Source organism: Hypanus sabinus, chromosome 25 (genome assembly GCF_030144855.1).
Source record: "Hypanus sabinus isolate sHypSab1 chromosome 25, sHypSab1.hap1, whole genome shotgun sequence".
Taxonomy (NCBI): domain Eukaryota; kingdom Metazoa; phylum Chordata; class Chondrichthyes; order Myliobatiformes; family Dasyatidae; genus Hypanus; species Hypanus sabinus.
In genome coordinates this window covers 9,282,565-9,298,074 of record NC_082730.1, presented here as the reverse complement: position 1 = coordinate 9,298,074, position 15,510 = coordinate 9,282,565, and the positions used below count along the sequence as shown (strand labels likewise).

Genomic DNA, 15,510 nt, shown 5'->3' with positions numbered 1-15,510 from the left:
CATTCTTTGGGGCACTCCCCTGTTGTTTTCGTAGATCGTTGCGAAGAAAAAGCATTTCAGGATGTATATGTTATACATCTCTCTGACATTAAATTGGACCTTTGAACCTTTGAAGATACCCCGGGTGTAATTTTTTGCCCAGTGAGTCATTCTGCTCAAACCAGGAAAAGGAAAGCAGAAAGAAAGTTGTTGGCACAGAATTTCCTTCACAGGATCAGTCATTTAAGCACTGAAGTTCAAAGGTGGATTTTTGGTAACTGGTTGATGATGTTTCTGGTGCAGCCCTGGTTGAGATCTCATCGCAGTAGAAGCCTCAGTTTCTATGGGACCAGCTGGTATATGTTAACAATGTGGTTGGTTTCCTCAGGAAAGACGTGAGAAGATGGGAATCCTTGAAATACAAAGCAGCATTTGAGGCTTGGTGTGAGGCAAGTTCAGGATGAAGAAATCATTTAAGGAGCTGGTTGATGGTTCCCTGGTTCCCACAACTTTCTCTCTCACCACTCCATGGAAAATACCCCCAATCATGGCAATGGGGAAAGCAAATGACGGAAGTGGGGCAAAGTAAGACCTTGTCCCCTCCAACATCATGTCCCAATCCCACATATCCCTCCCATGCAACCTACTCCCCTTATATCGCAGCCCTCCACATGTCCTACCTCCCCACATCAAACTTTCTATAAAATGTTTCCCCTCCCACGTATTGAATACAGGAGTTGGGATATTACACTGAAGTTGCTTAAGATATTGGTGAGGCCTGATTTGAGTATTGTGTGTAGTGCTAGTCACATACCTACAGGAAAGATGCAGATAAGATTGAAAGAGTCTAGGGAAAGTTTACAAGGATAATGCTGGGACTTCAGGAGTGTTTTCTGTTTAAGCGTGTTAAGTTTATTTTGATGGGCTCGGGATACTGTGTTACTTGTGTTATTTAAGCAGACGCCAGATTAGTGCTAGACGCGGGCTCCTTGTTTTGAGAATGTTACTTCTGATGGCATTGCTTGGCTGAGCCACTGATATCCTGTTGGAGTTCTTAAAAATAAACTCTAGTCACCATCTCTACATTGGAGTCTGTCTATCCTCCTCTTTTGGGTTCTGACATTGCCTGTGTACTGCATGACAGAAATTTGCTAAAACTATATTTGTAAATTATGTCTCAGAAGCAGAGTTTGTCAAGTGATTCTCCCCTCAAGCTTGCACTGTTGTTTACTCTCTGCTGTTCGATCCAGATGCTTTTGCAATCCTAAAGATCTTCAGAAGAATGAGGCATCAAATTTGTTGCTAATGATCATTTTATTAAGAACAAAGAAAGAGATGATGAAGAAGCACTGAGAAGAAGTGTGTTCTTCTCATACCAGACTACTCATAGCAAAAATTCCATTGATAACAATTAACCAGTAAGATAGCCAGATCCAAGTAGTGTAACACCTGCCACTGAAACAAAGGAGTTTCCAGAAAAATAGAGAGGCAATTGTAACCACTGGAAATATATTCAGACAGACAGACAGACATACTTTACTGATCCCAAGGGAAACTGGGTTTCGTTACAGTCGCACCAACCAAGAGGAGTGAAGAAATACAGCAATATAAAACCATAAATGATTAAATAATAATAAGTTAATCATGCCAAGTGGAAATAAGCCCAAGACCAGCCTATTGGCTCAGGGTGTCTGACACTCCGAGGGAGGAGTTGTAAAGTTTGATGGCCACAGGCAGGAATGACTTCCTATGACGCTCAGTGTTACATCTCGGTGGAATGAGTCTCTGGCTCAATGTACTCCTGTGCCTAACCAGTACATTATGGAATGGATGGGAGTCATTGTCCAAGATGGCATGCAACTTGGACAGCATCCTCTTTTCAGACATCACCATCAGAGAGTCTAGTTCCACCCCCGTAACATCACTGGCCTTACAAATGAGTTTGTTGATTCTGTTGGTGTCTGCTACCCTCAGCCTGCTGCCCCAGCACACAACAGCAAACATGATAGTACTGGCCACCACAGCCTCGTAGAACATCCTCAGCATTGTCCGGCAGATGTTAAAGGCACTCAGTCTCCTCAGGAAATTCAATGCGGAGGTTGGTTGGGTTCTTGATTAGTCAAAGCATCAAAGTTTATGGAGGGGGAGGATAATGGGGTTGAGAAGGATAATAATTCAGACATGATCAAACAGTTGAGCAGACTCGATGGAGTGAATGGCATAATTCTGCTCTTATGTCTTAGTGTCTGGTGATGTTATGGATTCTCACTACCTGGTACAGTACACTCCTTTTATGTTAATACCATCGGGGAGGGGTTACTGAAATGTGAAGACTTATACTCAGTGATTCAGGAAGTTTCGCCTCCTCTATCAACAGATTTCTGAATTGCCCTTGAACCCATGAACACTATCTCATTTTTCCTTTTGCACTATTTATTTTGTTTGTTTGTTATGTGCTGTATCGTATGACATCATCATTGTGTGCCGTATCGTTTGACATCATCATTATATGCCACATCGTATGACAGGGACGATCATGGTCTTTCTGTCACCATGATTGTCCTTGGCAAATTTTTCTACAGAAGTGGTTTGCCATTGCCTTCTTCTGGACAGTGTCTTTACAAGTGGGTGACCCCAGCCGTTATCAGTACTCTTCTGTCTGCATGGGGTCAGTGGTCACATAACCAGGACTTGTGATCTGCACTGGCTGCTCATACGACCGTCCACCACCTGCTCCCATGGCTTTACGTGACCCAGATCGGGGGCTAAGCAGGTGCTACACCTTGCCCAAGGGTGACCTACAGGCTAGCAGAGGGAAGGTGTGCCATATACCTCCTTTGGTAGAGACGCATCTCCTCACCAACGCTATTTACTTATTTTGTAATTTGCAGTAATTTATATGTTTTCAATTTGACTGTGTTACATGAGGGCAATTGGACTGACAGTTCTTCTCTACAAGAACTGCTACAGACTCAGTGGATGGTTCTAGAGGATGCTTCCTATTGTGGGGGAGTCTGGGACCAGTAGGCACCGCTACAGAATAGATGGACAGCTGTGGAGGCCAAGTTAAAGAGTGTATTTAGAACGAATGTTTATAGGTTCTTGCTTAGTCAGAGTGGCAAAGTTTTCAGTGAGAAGGCAGGAGAATGGGATTGAGGGAGATAATAACTCAGTCGTGATCGAATGGCGGATCAGACCTGAGGGGCCGAATGGCCTATTGTCTTCTCGTCTTATGGTCTACAAACAAGTCACTGAACGATTGTACACAGTTGATAAGCATAAGAAAGCTACACCACAAGAAAAAATAACACTTCTACACACCTATCCAACCTCAGACTCAATGCATGCTTGTGTTCTGGTGGAACAGTTCCCCTCAGTTAAAACCTAGTTGTGCTTTCCCCTCTGTAACATGCGGAGCACTAACGGAGTGAAGCATGAACAATGTTGACCTTGTAACCGCCTTGTCTGAGTCAGTGGATTCCAGTCTCGAGGAAAGTACACTGACTCCAGTGTGCTGTTGACCACAAAATACCAGGGCATGATTCCCATGCCACATCACAGAGCCCCATTTCCCAGCTGGACTGCCTAAAAAACCACGAACAAGCAGAGTGCAAAGTAAATGCATTTGATTAATGTTTTTGTAGTGCCACGCTGACACTGCTTGGATTAGCAAGTATAACTCTTGATTTGAAGCTGTCAGATTTAATGTGGCGCAGATAAATTCCAGGAGAGAGTATTAAAAATATCTGAGGCCTTGAAGAAACGTTCATCAGTGTTTGAGCTTAGAGTACTTCTCTTTCAGCTGATAGATAATGTACCTCTTTCATTTGTGCCACGGTCAGGATTTTGATGTATTTTCCCTCACAAAGCAGGAAAATAATTAATAAAGGACTTGATAAATTCAAAGCAACATACACGAAATGCTGGAGGAACTCAGCAGGTCAGGTAGCATCTACGGAGAGGAATGAACAATCGACATTTTGACCTGAGACCCTGAGACGAAAGGGGGCAGATGCCTGAATTAAATGGTGGGGGAGGGGAAAGAGGTGAGCTGGAAAGTGATAGGTGAAGCCAGGTGGATGGGAAAGGTCAAGGGCTGGAGAAGAAAGGATCTGACTGGGGAAGAGAATAGGAGAAAGGGAAGGAGGGGGTAGCCGGGGGAAGTAATAGGCAGGTGAGAAGGTAAAAGGTCGAAGTGGGGAATAGAGGAGGGGGGGGAAATATTATTCACTAGGAGAAATTGATATTCATACCACCAGATTGGAAGGTACCAAGGTGGAATATAAGGTGTTGATCCTCCACCCTGAGGGTGGCCTCATCTTGGCACAAGAGGATGCCATGGATTGACACGTCGGAACAGGAATGGGAATGAGAATTACAGTAAACTGTTTGACCACCGGGAAGTCCCACTAGTGGTGGATGGAGCAGAGGTGCTCGATGAAACAGTCCCCCAACTTCAGCAGCTTTTGGGTGAAAGGTTGAGGGGTCAATTTGATTATTTTGTGGAGTTTGCAGCATCTCAAATCTGTTTATTGTGACTGACTTAAGTTAACAGCAAAATACACTTATTTGTATTCAACATTGAGCAAAAGACCAACTGTTGAGGGAACTCGGTGAATCAGGTAGTATCCGTGGAGGGAAATGGACAATTGATGTTTCGGGTCAAGAATTTACATTTGGACTGAAAGAATGCAGGGGGTACCAACCTAGGGTACATGAACCCCTTGGTGAATGGTAGTGGTCCAGACCATAAATAGGTTGGGACCCCTGAAAAAGGTGGAAGGATGATAGCCAGTATAAAAAGGTAGAGGAAAGGGGTACGGCCACTGATAGGTGGATCCAGGTGAGGAAAGGTTTTAGATAGGTGGAATCAGGTAGCGGAGGGAGGGGGAGAGGTAAAGACTGCCAAAAGTAATGGATAAGGCCTAGTCCATCACAAGAAAAGCCCTTCCCATCATTGACAACATCTACAAGGAGCACTACCACAGGAGGGCAACACCATCACTAAGAACCCCGCCTTCCCCATCCACCCCCCAACCCCACCATCCAAGCCATGCTCTTTTCTCACTGCTGCCATCAGGAAAGAGGTTACAGGAGTCTTCGGTCCTACACCACCAGGTTCAGGAGCAGTTATTACCCTACACCCATCAGGTTCCTGAACCAGCCTGGGTAACTTCGCTCTGAACAGATCACTCAGCACAACCAATGGATTGACTCACTTTCAAGGACTCTACAACCTATGACTACAACTGGAGGTCGTGGGTTAAGGGTGAAAAGTGAAAAGTTTAAGAGGAACATGAGGCAAAACTTCTTCACTCTGAGAGTCACGAGAATGTGGAAAGTGGTGCATGCAAGCTTGTTTTTGAGGTTTAAGAGAAGTTTGGAAAGGTACATGGATGGTAAGGGTATGGAGGGCTATGGGCCCAGTGCAGATCGATGGGAGTAGGCAGTTTAAATGGTTTAGTATGGACTAGATGGGCCAAAGGGCCTGTTTCTATGCTGTACTTTTCCATGACTCTGTAACTTATGTTGTTAGTGTTATTTATTTATCTATCTATCTATCTATTTGTTTGTTTGTTTCTTTATTTATTAATTATTCGTTTAATGTTGTACTTGCTTAGTTTATCTTCTTTTGCATACTGGTTGTTTGTCCTACTTCAGAACAGAGTTATGGGGCCTTTCACGTCCAACTAAATTCTCAATTACCTACCTTAAGGATGACTGAGGGTGAATTTGATCACCCTTGGTTACTTAGATATCAAATTCTGATGTTTCCACAAGAGGGAAAGATACAGAAGGATAATTTTCTTTCATGGTACAGTGGCGTAACAGTTACCATAACGCTGTTACTGTGCCGATGATCACGATTCCTGCTGCTGCCTGTAAGGAGTTTGTAGGTCCTCTCCGTGACCGATTGGATTTTCTCCTGGTGCACTAGTTTCCGCCCACATTCCAAAATAAAATGCGGAGTTAGGTTTTGTGATTTGTGAGCATTCTATGTTCAATGACTGGCCGCTATTCAACACGCCAAGGGTTTGGCCTGAGAGTCTTGATCGTGTTCGGAAGCCTTGGATCTTAGGGCTCTGGAGAGGGGCGGTTTTAGGGTCAGTGTCACAGCTGGAGACTCGTGTCGTTGGTGAGGCCAGAAAATCTTTCGCTGTAGGCCCGAAGACCTGAGGTCTTTGCGATCTTTGGACACAGATCTCGAAAAGAGCGATAAAACTGACTTTTAACATCGTAAACATCGTGGGTTGTTGTTATGTCTCCCACTCACTGTGAAAATGGGCGACACCTCCCTCTCCCTTGCCCGGGAGAGAAAGAACCTGTGGGTTGTTGAATTTTAGATGAAATATGAAGCTTTTGGGGTAACTTTGGTCTGTGTCTTTGCTATTGCTTCGCTTGGGCTCGATGCAATTTTTGTTGCTGGTGGGGGGGGGAGGAGGATCGTTGCTCGCTGCTGCTTACATGTGGGAGGGAGAGGAGCTGGGAGGGACTTTGGGGTTCTCACATTTAACTGTCGTTCACTCTTTGGGGCACTTCTCTGGTTTTGTGGATGTTTTGCAAAGACAAAGCATTTCAGGATGTATATTGTATACATTTCTCTGACATTAAACTTGACCTTTGAACCTTTGAACCAACGTTGGCATCTTAAACATGGCGACACATGTGGGCTGTTGAGCAGAATCCTCGCTGACCTGATTTGATGAAAACATGATGCATTTCATTGTGTTTCAACGTACATATGACCAAGAAAAGCTGATCTTTAATATAATCTAATGTCTTGGAAAATTTCACCAGCTTTCCAACCTTTAAAAGCAGCAGGAATTCCCCAGGGCATGAATGATGAGACAGGCTTGGGTTTTGAATCAGGTGGACTCAGGGCAGAAGGGACAAGTGGAGATAGAGACACAAGCTGTGTTCCAACATCTGCCACTCCTTGTGTCTCTATTGGATTAGTTAGCAGTGTAACACTCACTGATCAGGGTTCAATTCCTGTTTCTAAGGAATTTGTTACTAATTTCTCTGTTCTCCCCATGACCTCATAAGTTTCCTCAGGTGCTCCAGTTTCCTTGCACATTACAAAGAATTGGTGAGTTGATGGGCATGCTACTTTGGTGTGGCAAGCATGGTGACATTTATTCACCCACTCCCTCCCCCAGCACAATCACAAACACAAACACAAACCACTGTGTTGCTTGTTGACATGAACAATGCATTTCACTGTGTGCTTCATGTGACAAATAACGGTAATCTTTATCTCTCTTTAGATGGCTTATTGTGATAATTAATCCAAACGGAAGATTGATGACCCATCATTCTGTGATAAAGCTTTAAACTGGCAAATAGCAAACATGCTGGATGCGATGTCTTCTGTCTTCGCTTTCCAATCAGAACACGGCCATGGGGTACCCTGAGCCAAAGGAAATCTCCTCATTGCAGAAAACTGGAAGAAGGCATCCTTCTTCACAACCAAGTCCAATGGCTTCACACCGACTGTATGTGAACCTATAAATTGTATCTTCCCACACAAAAAAAAAAACAAACTGCTGGTGGAACTCAGTGGCTCAGGCACTGTCTGTGGAGGGAAATGGACAGTTAAGCTTCAGGTTTGAGACCCTTCAGTTGAATTGAGAGAGTGGAGAGCTGCCAGGTGAGAGGTGATAGGCTGACGGGGGAGCAGTGACAAAGGCTGGGAGGTGATAGGTAGATTCAGGTGAGAGGGTTCACAGGGGGAATAGCAACAGAGGCTGGGAGGTGATGGGTGGATCCAGGTGAGGAGGGGTGATAGGCAGATGGAGGAAGGGAGAGTGGGAATAGCAACAGAGGCTGGGAGGTGATGGGTGGATCCAGGTGAGGAGGGGTGATAGGCAGATGGAGGAAGGGAGAGTGGGAATGGTGACAGAGGCTGGGAGGTGATGGGTGGAGGTGACAAAGGGCTGCAGATGCTGGGATCTGATTGGAGAGCATGGAAACAAATCAGATGGGAACAGTGGGGAAGGGGACCCAGTGGGATGAGTGTGTGGGTGATGGACAGATGGAGGTAGGGAAGAAAGCAGGTGTGGGAGCTGAGACAGGAGGAACTGAGGAGATCAGGAGGAGAGAGAAAAGGGCAAGAGATGGAACAGGTTACCTGAAGTTGGGGAATTCAACGTTCATGCGGTTGGATTGTAGTTAACCCTGGAGCTCATGCAGTTCTGTTCCTCTAGTTTATGTTCAGCTTCACCCTAGTAATGGAGGAAGCCGAGGACAGACAGTTCAGTTTAGGAAAGGGGAGAGGAATTAAAATGGCGGGTAACTGGGAGGTCTAGAAAACCACGGCGAATGGAAAGAAGGTGCTCCACAAAGTGGTCGCCCCGCCTCATTCGCTTGGTCTCACAAATGTAGAGGAGGTCACATCAGGAGCACAAGATGCAACGGACAAGGGTGAGATGTATGTGAATGTGGATGGGTCATGGAGGAGACGTAGGCGCCACCTATGATTACAGGGGAAAGGTCCTAGGGAGGGGCAAGGATGGGTGAGGTGGGATTTGCAAACCAGGGAATCATGGGCAGGGCAGTCCCTCCAGAAAGCAGGAGGGGTGGACCGGAGATGATGTGGCTGGTGGTTGATCATTGAGCAGAAAGACCCAAATGTACTGAGTGACCACTTCATTTGGTATCACAGGACTATGTTTGTGTTCTTCTGCTGTTGTAACCCATCCACCTCAAGGTGTGATGTGTCACGCATTTAGAGATGCTCTTCTACACACCAGTAACAAAGGATTATTTGAGTTACTGTCACCTTCCTGTCAACTTGAATCAGTCTGGCCATTCTCCTCTGACCCCTCTCATTACCAAGGCGTTTTTGCCCACAGAACTGAAGCTGACTAGATTTTTAAAATTAGTTTTTTGCATTATTCTCTGTAAACTCTAGAGAGTGTTGTGTGTGAAAATACCAGGAGATCAGCAGTTTCTGAGATACTCAAACCACCCTGTCTGGCACCAACAATCATTCCACAGGCAAAATCACTTAGATCACATGACTTCCCCATTCTGATGTCAGGACAATACCTGAACCTCCTGACCATGTCTGCATGTGCTTATGCATTGAGTTGCTGCCACATGATTGGCTAATTAGATATTTGCATTAACAAGCAGGCGTACAGGTGCACCAAATGAAGTGGCCACTGAGTGTAAACACTTAAGCTATCCTTGATAACATTAAAAATAACTCCAGCTTTGTTTTGCCGAGGAAAATCGTGTTCCATTTATTTTTTTTGTAGCTGCCTGCAACGTTTGCTTTCCTGCAAGAACAATGCAATTGAACTGCACTGCAGTGTATACAGATCCCTGCAAAGAAGCAGAAGGCAAGGTGTGAGAGAGAGCTTTGTGTATCAATAGCTACAAAAGAGGGGCTTAAAGCTGCAATTTATTATAGTAAAATATGTTGCTCATAATTATTATCATCGTCACAATCACTGCTTAATAAAATTTACAAGCTAGAAAAATTTCAAAGTACTTGCACGTTTTTGTATAATTAATATTTGAGAATTAAACATGTAAGTTGAGAGAACAGAAGGGTTATAGCAGTAAACATTTCTTGCCAAAGCTTAGCTCTGAAATGGATACAGATGAACTGAAGACTACCTGCTGTATGTCATGCACTTGTTTATATTGAAATCTCAAATTAAATGGTTTATACTGTAAGATGGAAAGAAATGAGTGAATTGTTGAAGTAAACTTATCTGCTATAAAATATTGCAGCTTTAAAGACCGATGTAATATATTAATTAGAAGGGGGACGGGGAGTCAATGGACTTCCATGTGAGTTAATACTGGTGGCTCTTCACCGACCAGCCAGTCCAGTCCAGTCGTATGAAAGCCGGAGAGAGTCAGCGGCTCAGCGTTCCATTGATTTCACCTGCTGGATCAGCTACAACAGCACACAATGTAATCCAGCCTATCACTACTCACTGGATTGGCTGATTATCCTGTGCCAATCTATTAAGCTGCCTAGTCCCAACAACCCACACCAGCCCTCCGTGCCCCTCCCATCCATGTGCTTATCCAAACTTCTCTTGATTACTGCAGTCAAATCTGCACTGACAGCTCATTCGCAACACCCCCTGAGTGAAGAGATTTCCCCTTGGGCTCCCCTTAAAACATCTCACCTTTCACCCTTATCTTCTAAACTCTAGCTCTAGTCTCGCCCAATCTCAGTGGAAAAAGCTTGCATGCATTCACCTTAATTATATCCCTCATAATTTTGTATACCTCTATCAAATCCTCCCTCATTCTCCTATACACTAGGGAATAATGTCCTAACTTATCCAACCTTTCCCCTTACCTCACGACCTCCAGATCTGGCAACATTCTTGTAAATGTGCTCTTTCAATCTATTTGATTGTTAACTAGTGGTTTTAAGGGTTGGGGAACAAGTCAGATACTCACACATCAGACTTGACCTTAATGAATGGTGGATTGGATAGGAGGAGTTAAATATCCCCCCCCCCCCCACACACATACACACAGTTCCTACATACCCTCATCAATAGTAAATTTAAATCTGTAGAAACTACAGATAATGACATTCTTCAATAAAAACAGAAAATGCTGTGCAATTCACATGGTTCTCTTCCAGAAACATCAAATTTGGAGATCTTCTCCCCTGTTCTCGCACAAGATTTCCATTCACTACTTTTGTCCAAAATGGTATCTCTGTTTCTCCTTTCCAGATGTTACTGGACCTACTGAATATTTCTGGCATTGTCCGGTTTTCCTCCCCTCGTCAGGTATCTGAAGGGTCTGGGCTGCTTTGTGAAGTCGGTACTTGGGCTGGAGACATTGTAGGCACTGAGGCATCACTAGCCAATGTCCGGATGTTGTAGATAGCAGGAACCGACATGGGGTGAAGAGCTTATTTCTGTGCTGTATCCCTCTATGTTATGATTCTGATGCAGAACTGGCCCAGTCCAACGTGTTTGAATTGCAACCAGCATTCATTCTCAGTTCCTCCACCCCCACAACAGCACATTGATGAAACTGAGAACTGATACTTAACATCTGCTTCTATTAGTTTCTTAGCTCTGGTTCATCTGTGCTGGTTGCCAACAAGGGCAAAATCCAAGACTGTTTTCAATTACTTTAGGCTTTGATGTTTTACGTTCAGTGTTTTTGCTCATATTTTTCCATTTATGTGGTCTGCTCTTCTTTTATGTGCATTGGGGGTTTGATGTTTTACGGGTTCCATGGTTTTCTTTGTTTCATGGCTGTCTGTGGGGAGGACGAATCTCAGGGTTGTATATTGTCTACATACTTTGATAATAAATATACTTTGGATCTTTGAATCTTGAAAATAGTTATTTAATCATTTTGATGTCTGGTCAAGTTTATCAGGCCTTATGAACAATGATCCTCCGAGAGGTCCAGAACCTGGTTGTAGGGTTTGCAGGCTTGCCTGTGCCTCATTGACTTGGAGGGCTATGCTGGCTGGAGTTGGGGCTTTATGCTTTGGCTCTTGGTAGGGTCACCCATGCCAAACAGGTCAAAGGGCAGAGGGCAGACTTAGAGTTGGTCAACCGAACCTCCAGGTCCAGGGGTTCAGCACTGGGCTAACAACCCTGACTGGTCAAACAAAACTGTTATGGAAACAGCAATGAAGAATCCTTCTAGACCTGAGTGTGATGGTATTCCAGAGTCTCCACCTGAGACTTGCATGACTGACAGTAGTGAAAACTGAGAGGAAGCTACTGACATGATGAAGGAAGCCTTGAACACCTCCAGAGATGGAGGACCTTCACTGCTGCCCTAAATGCCAGCGGTGTAAGGGGTAGGAAGTAAGTAACTAAGGACAATGATGGCTCCTCCAGCCAATCTGTGAACTATTAATCTTGTATATAGGCAAGGTTACACAGAGCAAACTCTTCAAAATGATTAAAGAAAAATCTTCAGAAGGAACATGTATCTTAAAATGATACAGAAAGAGGCCACCTGGTCCCCTGGGCCTAGGCCAGCTGCTGAGAACCAGACCCATTCATCTTCCCCTCGTCCTATTTCTCTGTCATAACTGATCAGCCCAGGAAACTGTAGAGAGTTGTGGACACGGCTCAGGAAAACTCAGGACTCTCCCTACAATTCTTGCTGCCTCATTAAAGCAGCCGGCATAAGCACAGACCCCACTCACCCCTCTCCCATCAGGCAGAAGCGAGAAAAGCCTGAAAGCCTGGCTCAAGGACAGCTTCATTCCTGCTGTAACTCCTGAACAGACCTCTCGTACAGTGAGATTGATTCTTGACCTCATAATCTACCTCACACTTTTTCAGAAGCTTGTGCACTGTATTCTGCGTTGTCAATCTTTTACCTTATTCCAGCTCAGTGCACTGTGCAATGATTTGATCTGTATAACCAGTTTGCAAAACAGGCTTGTCACAGGATCTTGATACGTGTGACAACAATAAACCAATACCAACTCCATTGCAACTTAACCTCTTTCACAGTTGCCACCAACAATGCCTGAGTTAAACGGAGAGGTTGGCAGGGTTAGGCCTCTATTTACTAAACACAGGAGAATGAGAGGTGACTTGAAGAGGTATTTAAAATTACGAAAGGCTAATAGCTTTGCCTCACCTACTTCCTCTGATGGCGCCTCTGCATAAAAACATTGTCCCTTTTAAATCTTTCCCCGATCCCCTTAATTTTGAATTCCCCTACCCTGGGAAAAGGCTTGTAGCCATGCTGTCTTTCTCTATAACTCAATGAACTTACATTTTTGTGCTTAGCCTACACAAAGTGGCAATGTTCAGAGCCAATTTGACCTACCAACTGCACGCCCTTGGGATGGAGGAGGAAGTCAGGTACTGCGTTTGGAAATATTTCACGAAAGCTGGTATCTATGTGGCATGATCTGTCAGAGAAAGTGGGTGAGACAGATACAATGACAACTGTAATGGCAGCTGGAATGTTGGAGGAATCAGCAGATCAGGCAGTATCAACAGAGGGAATAGACAGTCAACGTTTTGGGCCAAGACCCTTCTTTGGGATTTTCTCCTCTCCACAGATGCTGCCTGATCTGGATAATAAAGGTTTAGGAGACAGTTGGACAGGTACATGGATTGGAATGATTTAGGACCAAATGTCGCCGAACGGGACTGGCTTGGATGGGGCATCCTCGTCAGCATGGACCAGATGGGCTGAAGGGCCTGTCACCATGCTGTACAACTCTATGGCACCCCGAGGAAACCCACGTGGTCACAGGGAGAACATGCAAACTTCATGCAGATGGTACCCAAGTTTGGAATCTGTAAGGCAGCAGTAACATGGAAGCCCTGCTCGTGGGCACAGAATAGCTACCCTGTGGTCAAATTCTCATGGAAGTCCATGAAGGTCTCAGTTCTGAATTGCAGATTAAATACAAGCAGGTAAAAGGTTCTAGGGAGAAACTGCAGCAGTGATTTCCAAATTGTTCCATGCTAACTGGAAGGTGCTGCTCAGATCTGGCCAGCAGTTTGATCTGTGAGCAGATCCTCTCCTCGTCTCACCGACAACAGGAACAAGTACTGAAGTCATCGCACCGATCGCTTACGAAAACGCAATCAGACCCAAACATTCCCATCGCAGGAGAATCAGGATCAGTCAGGTAACTGCTCAAGAGGTGCAAGGTCCACGCATTTCAAAGCCTTTCACCCCCCCGTGGTAAACTAAGGTTTGTTTCTCATTTGTTTCTTCACAAAGGGGATATGGGTGGGGGGACCGGCTACAGATTAAGTGGATCACGTCTGATGAAACAGCTTCAGCTGTTCCCCAGTTCTCATCTGTTCAGGGAAATTGCTCAGAGGTGTGTGTGTGTGTGTGTGTATCAGTGTGTGTGTCTATATCTCTGTGGGTGTCTGTATCTGTGTGTGTGTGTGTGTGTGTGTGTGTGTGTGTGTGTGTGTGTATCAGTGTGTGTGTCTATATCTCTGTGGGTGTCTGTATCTGTGTGTGTGTGTGTGTGTGTGTGTGTGTGTGTGTGTGTGTGTGTGTATCAGTGTGTGTGTCTATATCTCTGTGGGTGTCTGTATCTGTGTGTGTGTGTGTGTGTGTGTGTGTGTGTGTGTGTGTGTGTGTGTATCAGTGTGTGTGTCTATATCTCTGTGGGTGTCTGTATCTGTGTGTGTGTGTGTGTGTGTGTGTGTGTGTGTATCAGTGTGTGTGTCTATATCTCTGTGGGTGTCTGTATCTGTGTGTGTGTGTGTGTGTGTGTGTGTGTGTATCAGTGTGTGTGTCTATATCTCTGTGGGTGTCTGTATCTGTGTGTGTGTGTGTGTGTGTGTGTGTGTGTGTGTGTGTGTGTGTGTATCAGTGTGTGTGTCTATATTTCTGTGGGTGTCTGTATCTGTGCGTGTGTGTGCATGTGTGAGAGAGAGAGTGTGTGTGTGTGTGTGTGTGTGTGTGTGTGTGTGAGAGAGAGAGAGAGTGATATCCTACTTGGGTTAATTTAAGTATTTTTTTGCATCCCGATTCTAAGAGAAAGGTAATTTTTTTGTAGGAGTTGTGTCTCGGAACATTTCACACAATTACACTCAGAGTCTGAAGGGAAAATGATCAGAACTAACAGTCCCATAAAAAGATGGCTGCCATTTAGAAAAGGCGGGGAGGCGAACTTGCAGGGATGTAGTCTTCATATCACGATGGCCTGCAGGAGCCTGAAGCACATCATGAAGTCTATCGGGATTGGGGGTGAGAGTGCATTGCCGTCCAGACGCAGATACCGCAGCCGTGGGATGGCCTCCAGGTCATGAGCTTGCATAGCCACGCTACTGACGGGACTTGGGCAGATCTGGGTTCCATTGATCTCTGCAGGAGGAAGATGAAGCAACTTCAGAAACAGAGAGCCAAGTCTTCACACTCCCTAAACAGTATCTGAAAATGACTCACCTTCAAGGACAAGATGCTGGAGGAACTCAGCAGGTCAGGCAGCATCTATAGAGAAGAAGGAACAGACAACGTTTTTGGCTGCTGACTCTTCTTCACAACCATCATGATGAAGAGCCTTGGGCAGAAATGTTGTACTTTGATGCTGCCTGACTTGTTGAGTTCCTCCAGTATTTTGTGTTTGTTACTTTGAATTTCCAGCTTCTGCAGAATCTCTTGTGTTTACCACTTTCAAGGACTCTACAACTCATTTTCTTAGTGTTACTTATTCACTTTTAATTTATTATTGGCATGATTTGACCTCTTTTGCACAATTCATCTTTTTCAGTCCTTATTATGTAGTTTTTCATCGTTCATTGTATTTTCCCGTAAATGCCTGCAAGAAAAAGTAGTATACTGTGGCATTTAATGTATAAGACCACTAGACCAGGAGACATGGATGCAGAATTAGGCCATTTGGCCCATTGAGTCTGCTCCACCATTTCATCATGGCTGATCCACTTTTCCTCTCAGCCCGATCTCCTGTCTTCTCCCGTCACACCCCAACTAATCAAGAATCAATCAACTTCTGCTTTAAATATACCCAATGTCTTGGCCTCCACAGCCAATTGTGGTAATGAATTCCACAGTTTCACCACC

At 44.7% G+C, this 15,510-nt stretch overlaps 1 protein-coding gene across 2 annotated transcripts in view; it reads right to left on the bottom strand.

Moving 5' to 3' along the window:
* Positions 1-1,170: 1,170 nt before the first annotated feature.
* Positions 1,171-15,510, bottom strand: part of prelp (proline/arginine-rich end leucine-rich repeat protein) — a 40,409-nt gene continuing 26,069 nt past the window's right edge. Inside the window, exons 3-4 of one of the 2 annotated variants that reach the window (XR_009507891.1) lie at positions 14,553-14,793; positions 1,171-9,309 (exon numbers count right to left, since the gene is read on the bottom strand). Coding sequence is in view for 1 of the 2 variants with exons in the window: in XM_059950035.1 (XP_059806018.1) it covers positions 14,618-14,793 (176 nt within the window). In the remaining variant the exon portion in view is untranslated. Of the gene's footprint in view, positions 9,310-9,361; positions 14,794-15,510 lie in introns of those variants that run through there. The other variant, XM_059950035.1, reaches the window with a different exon arrangement.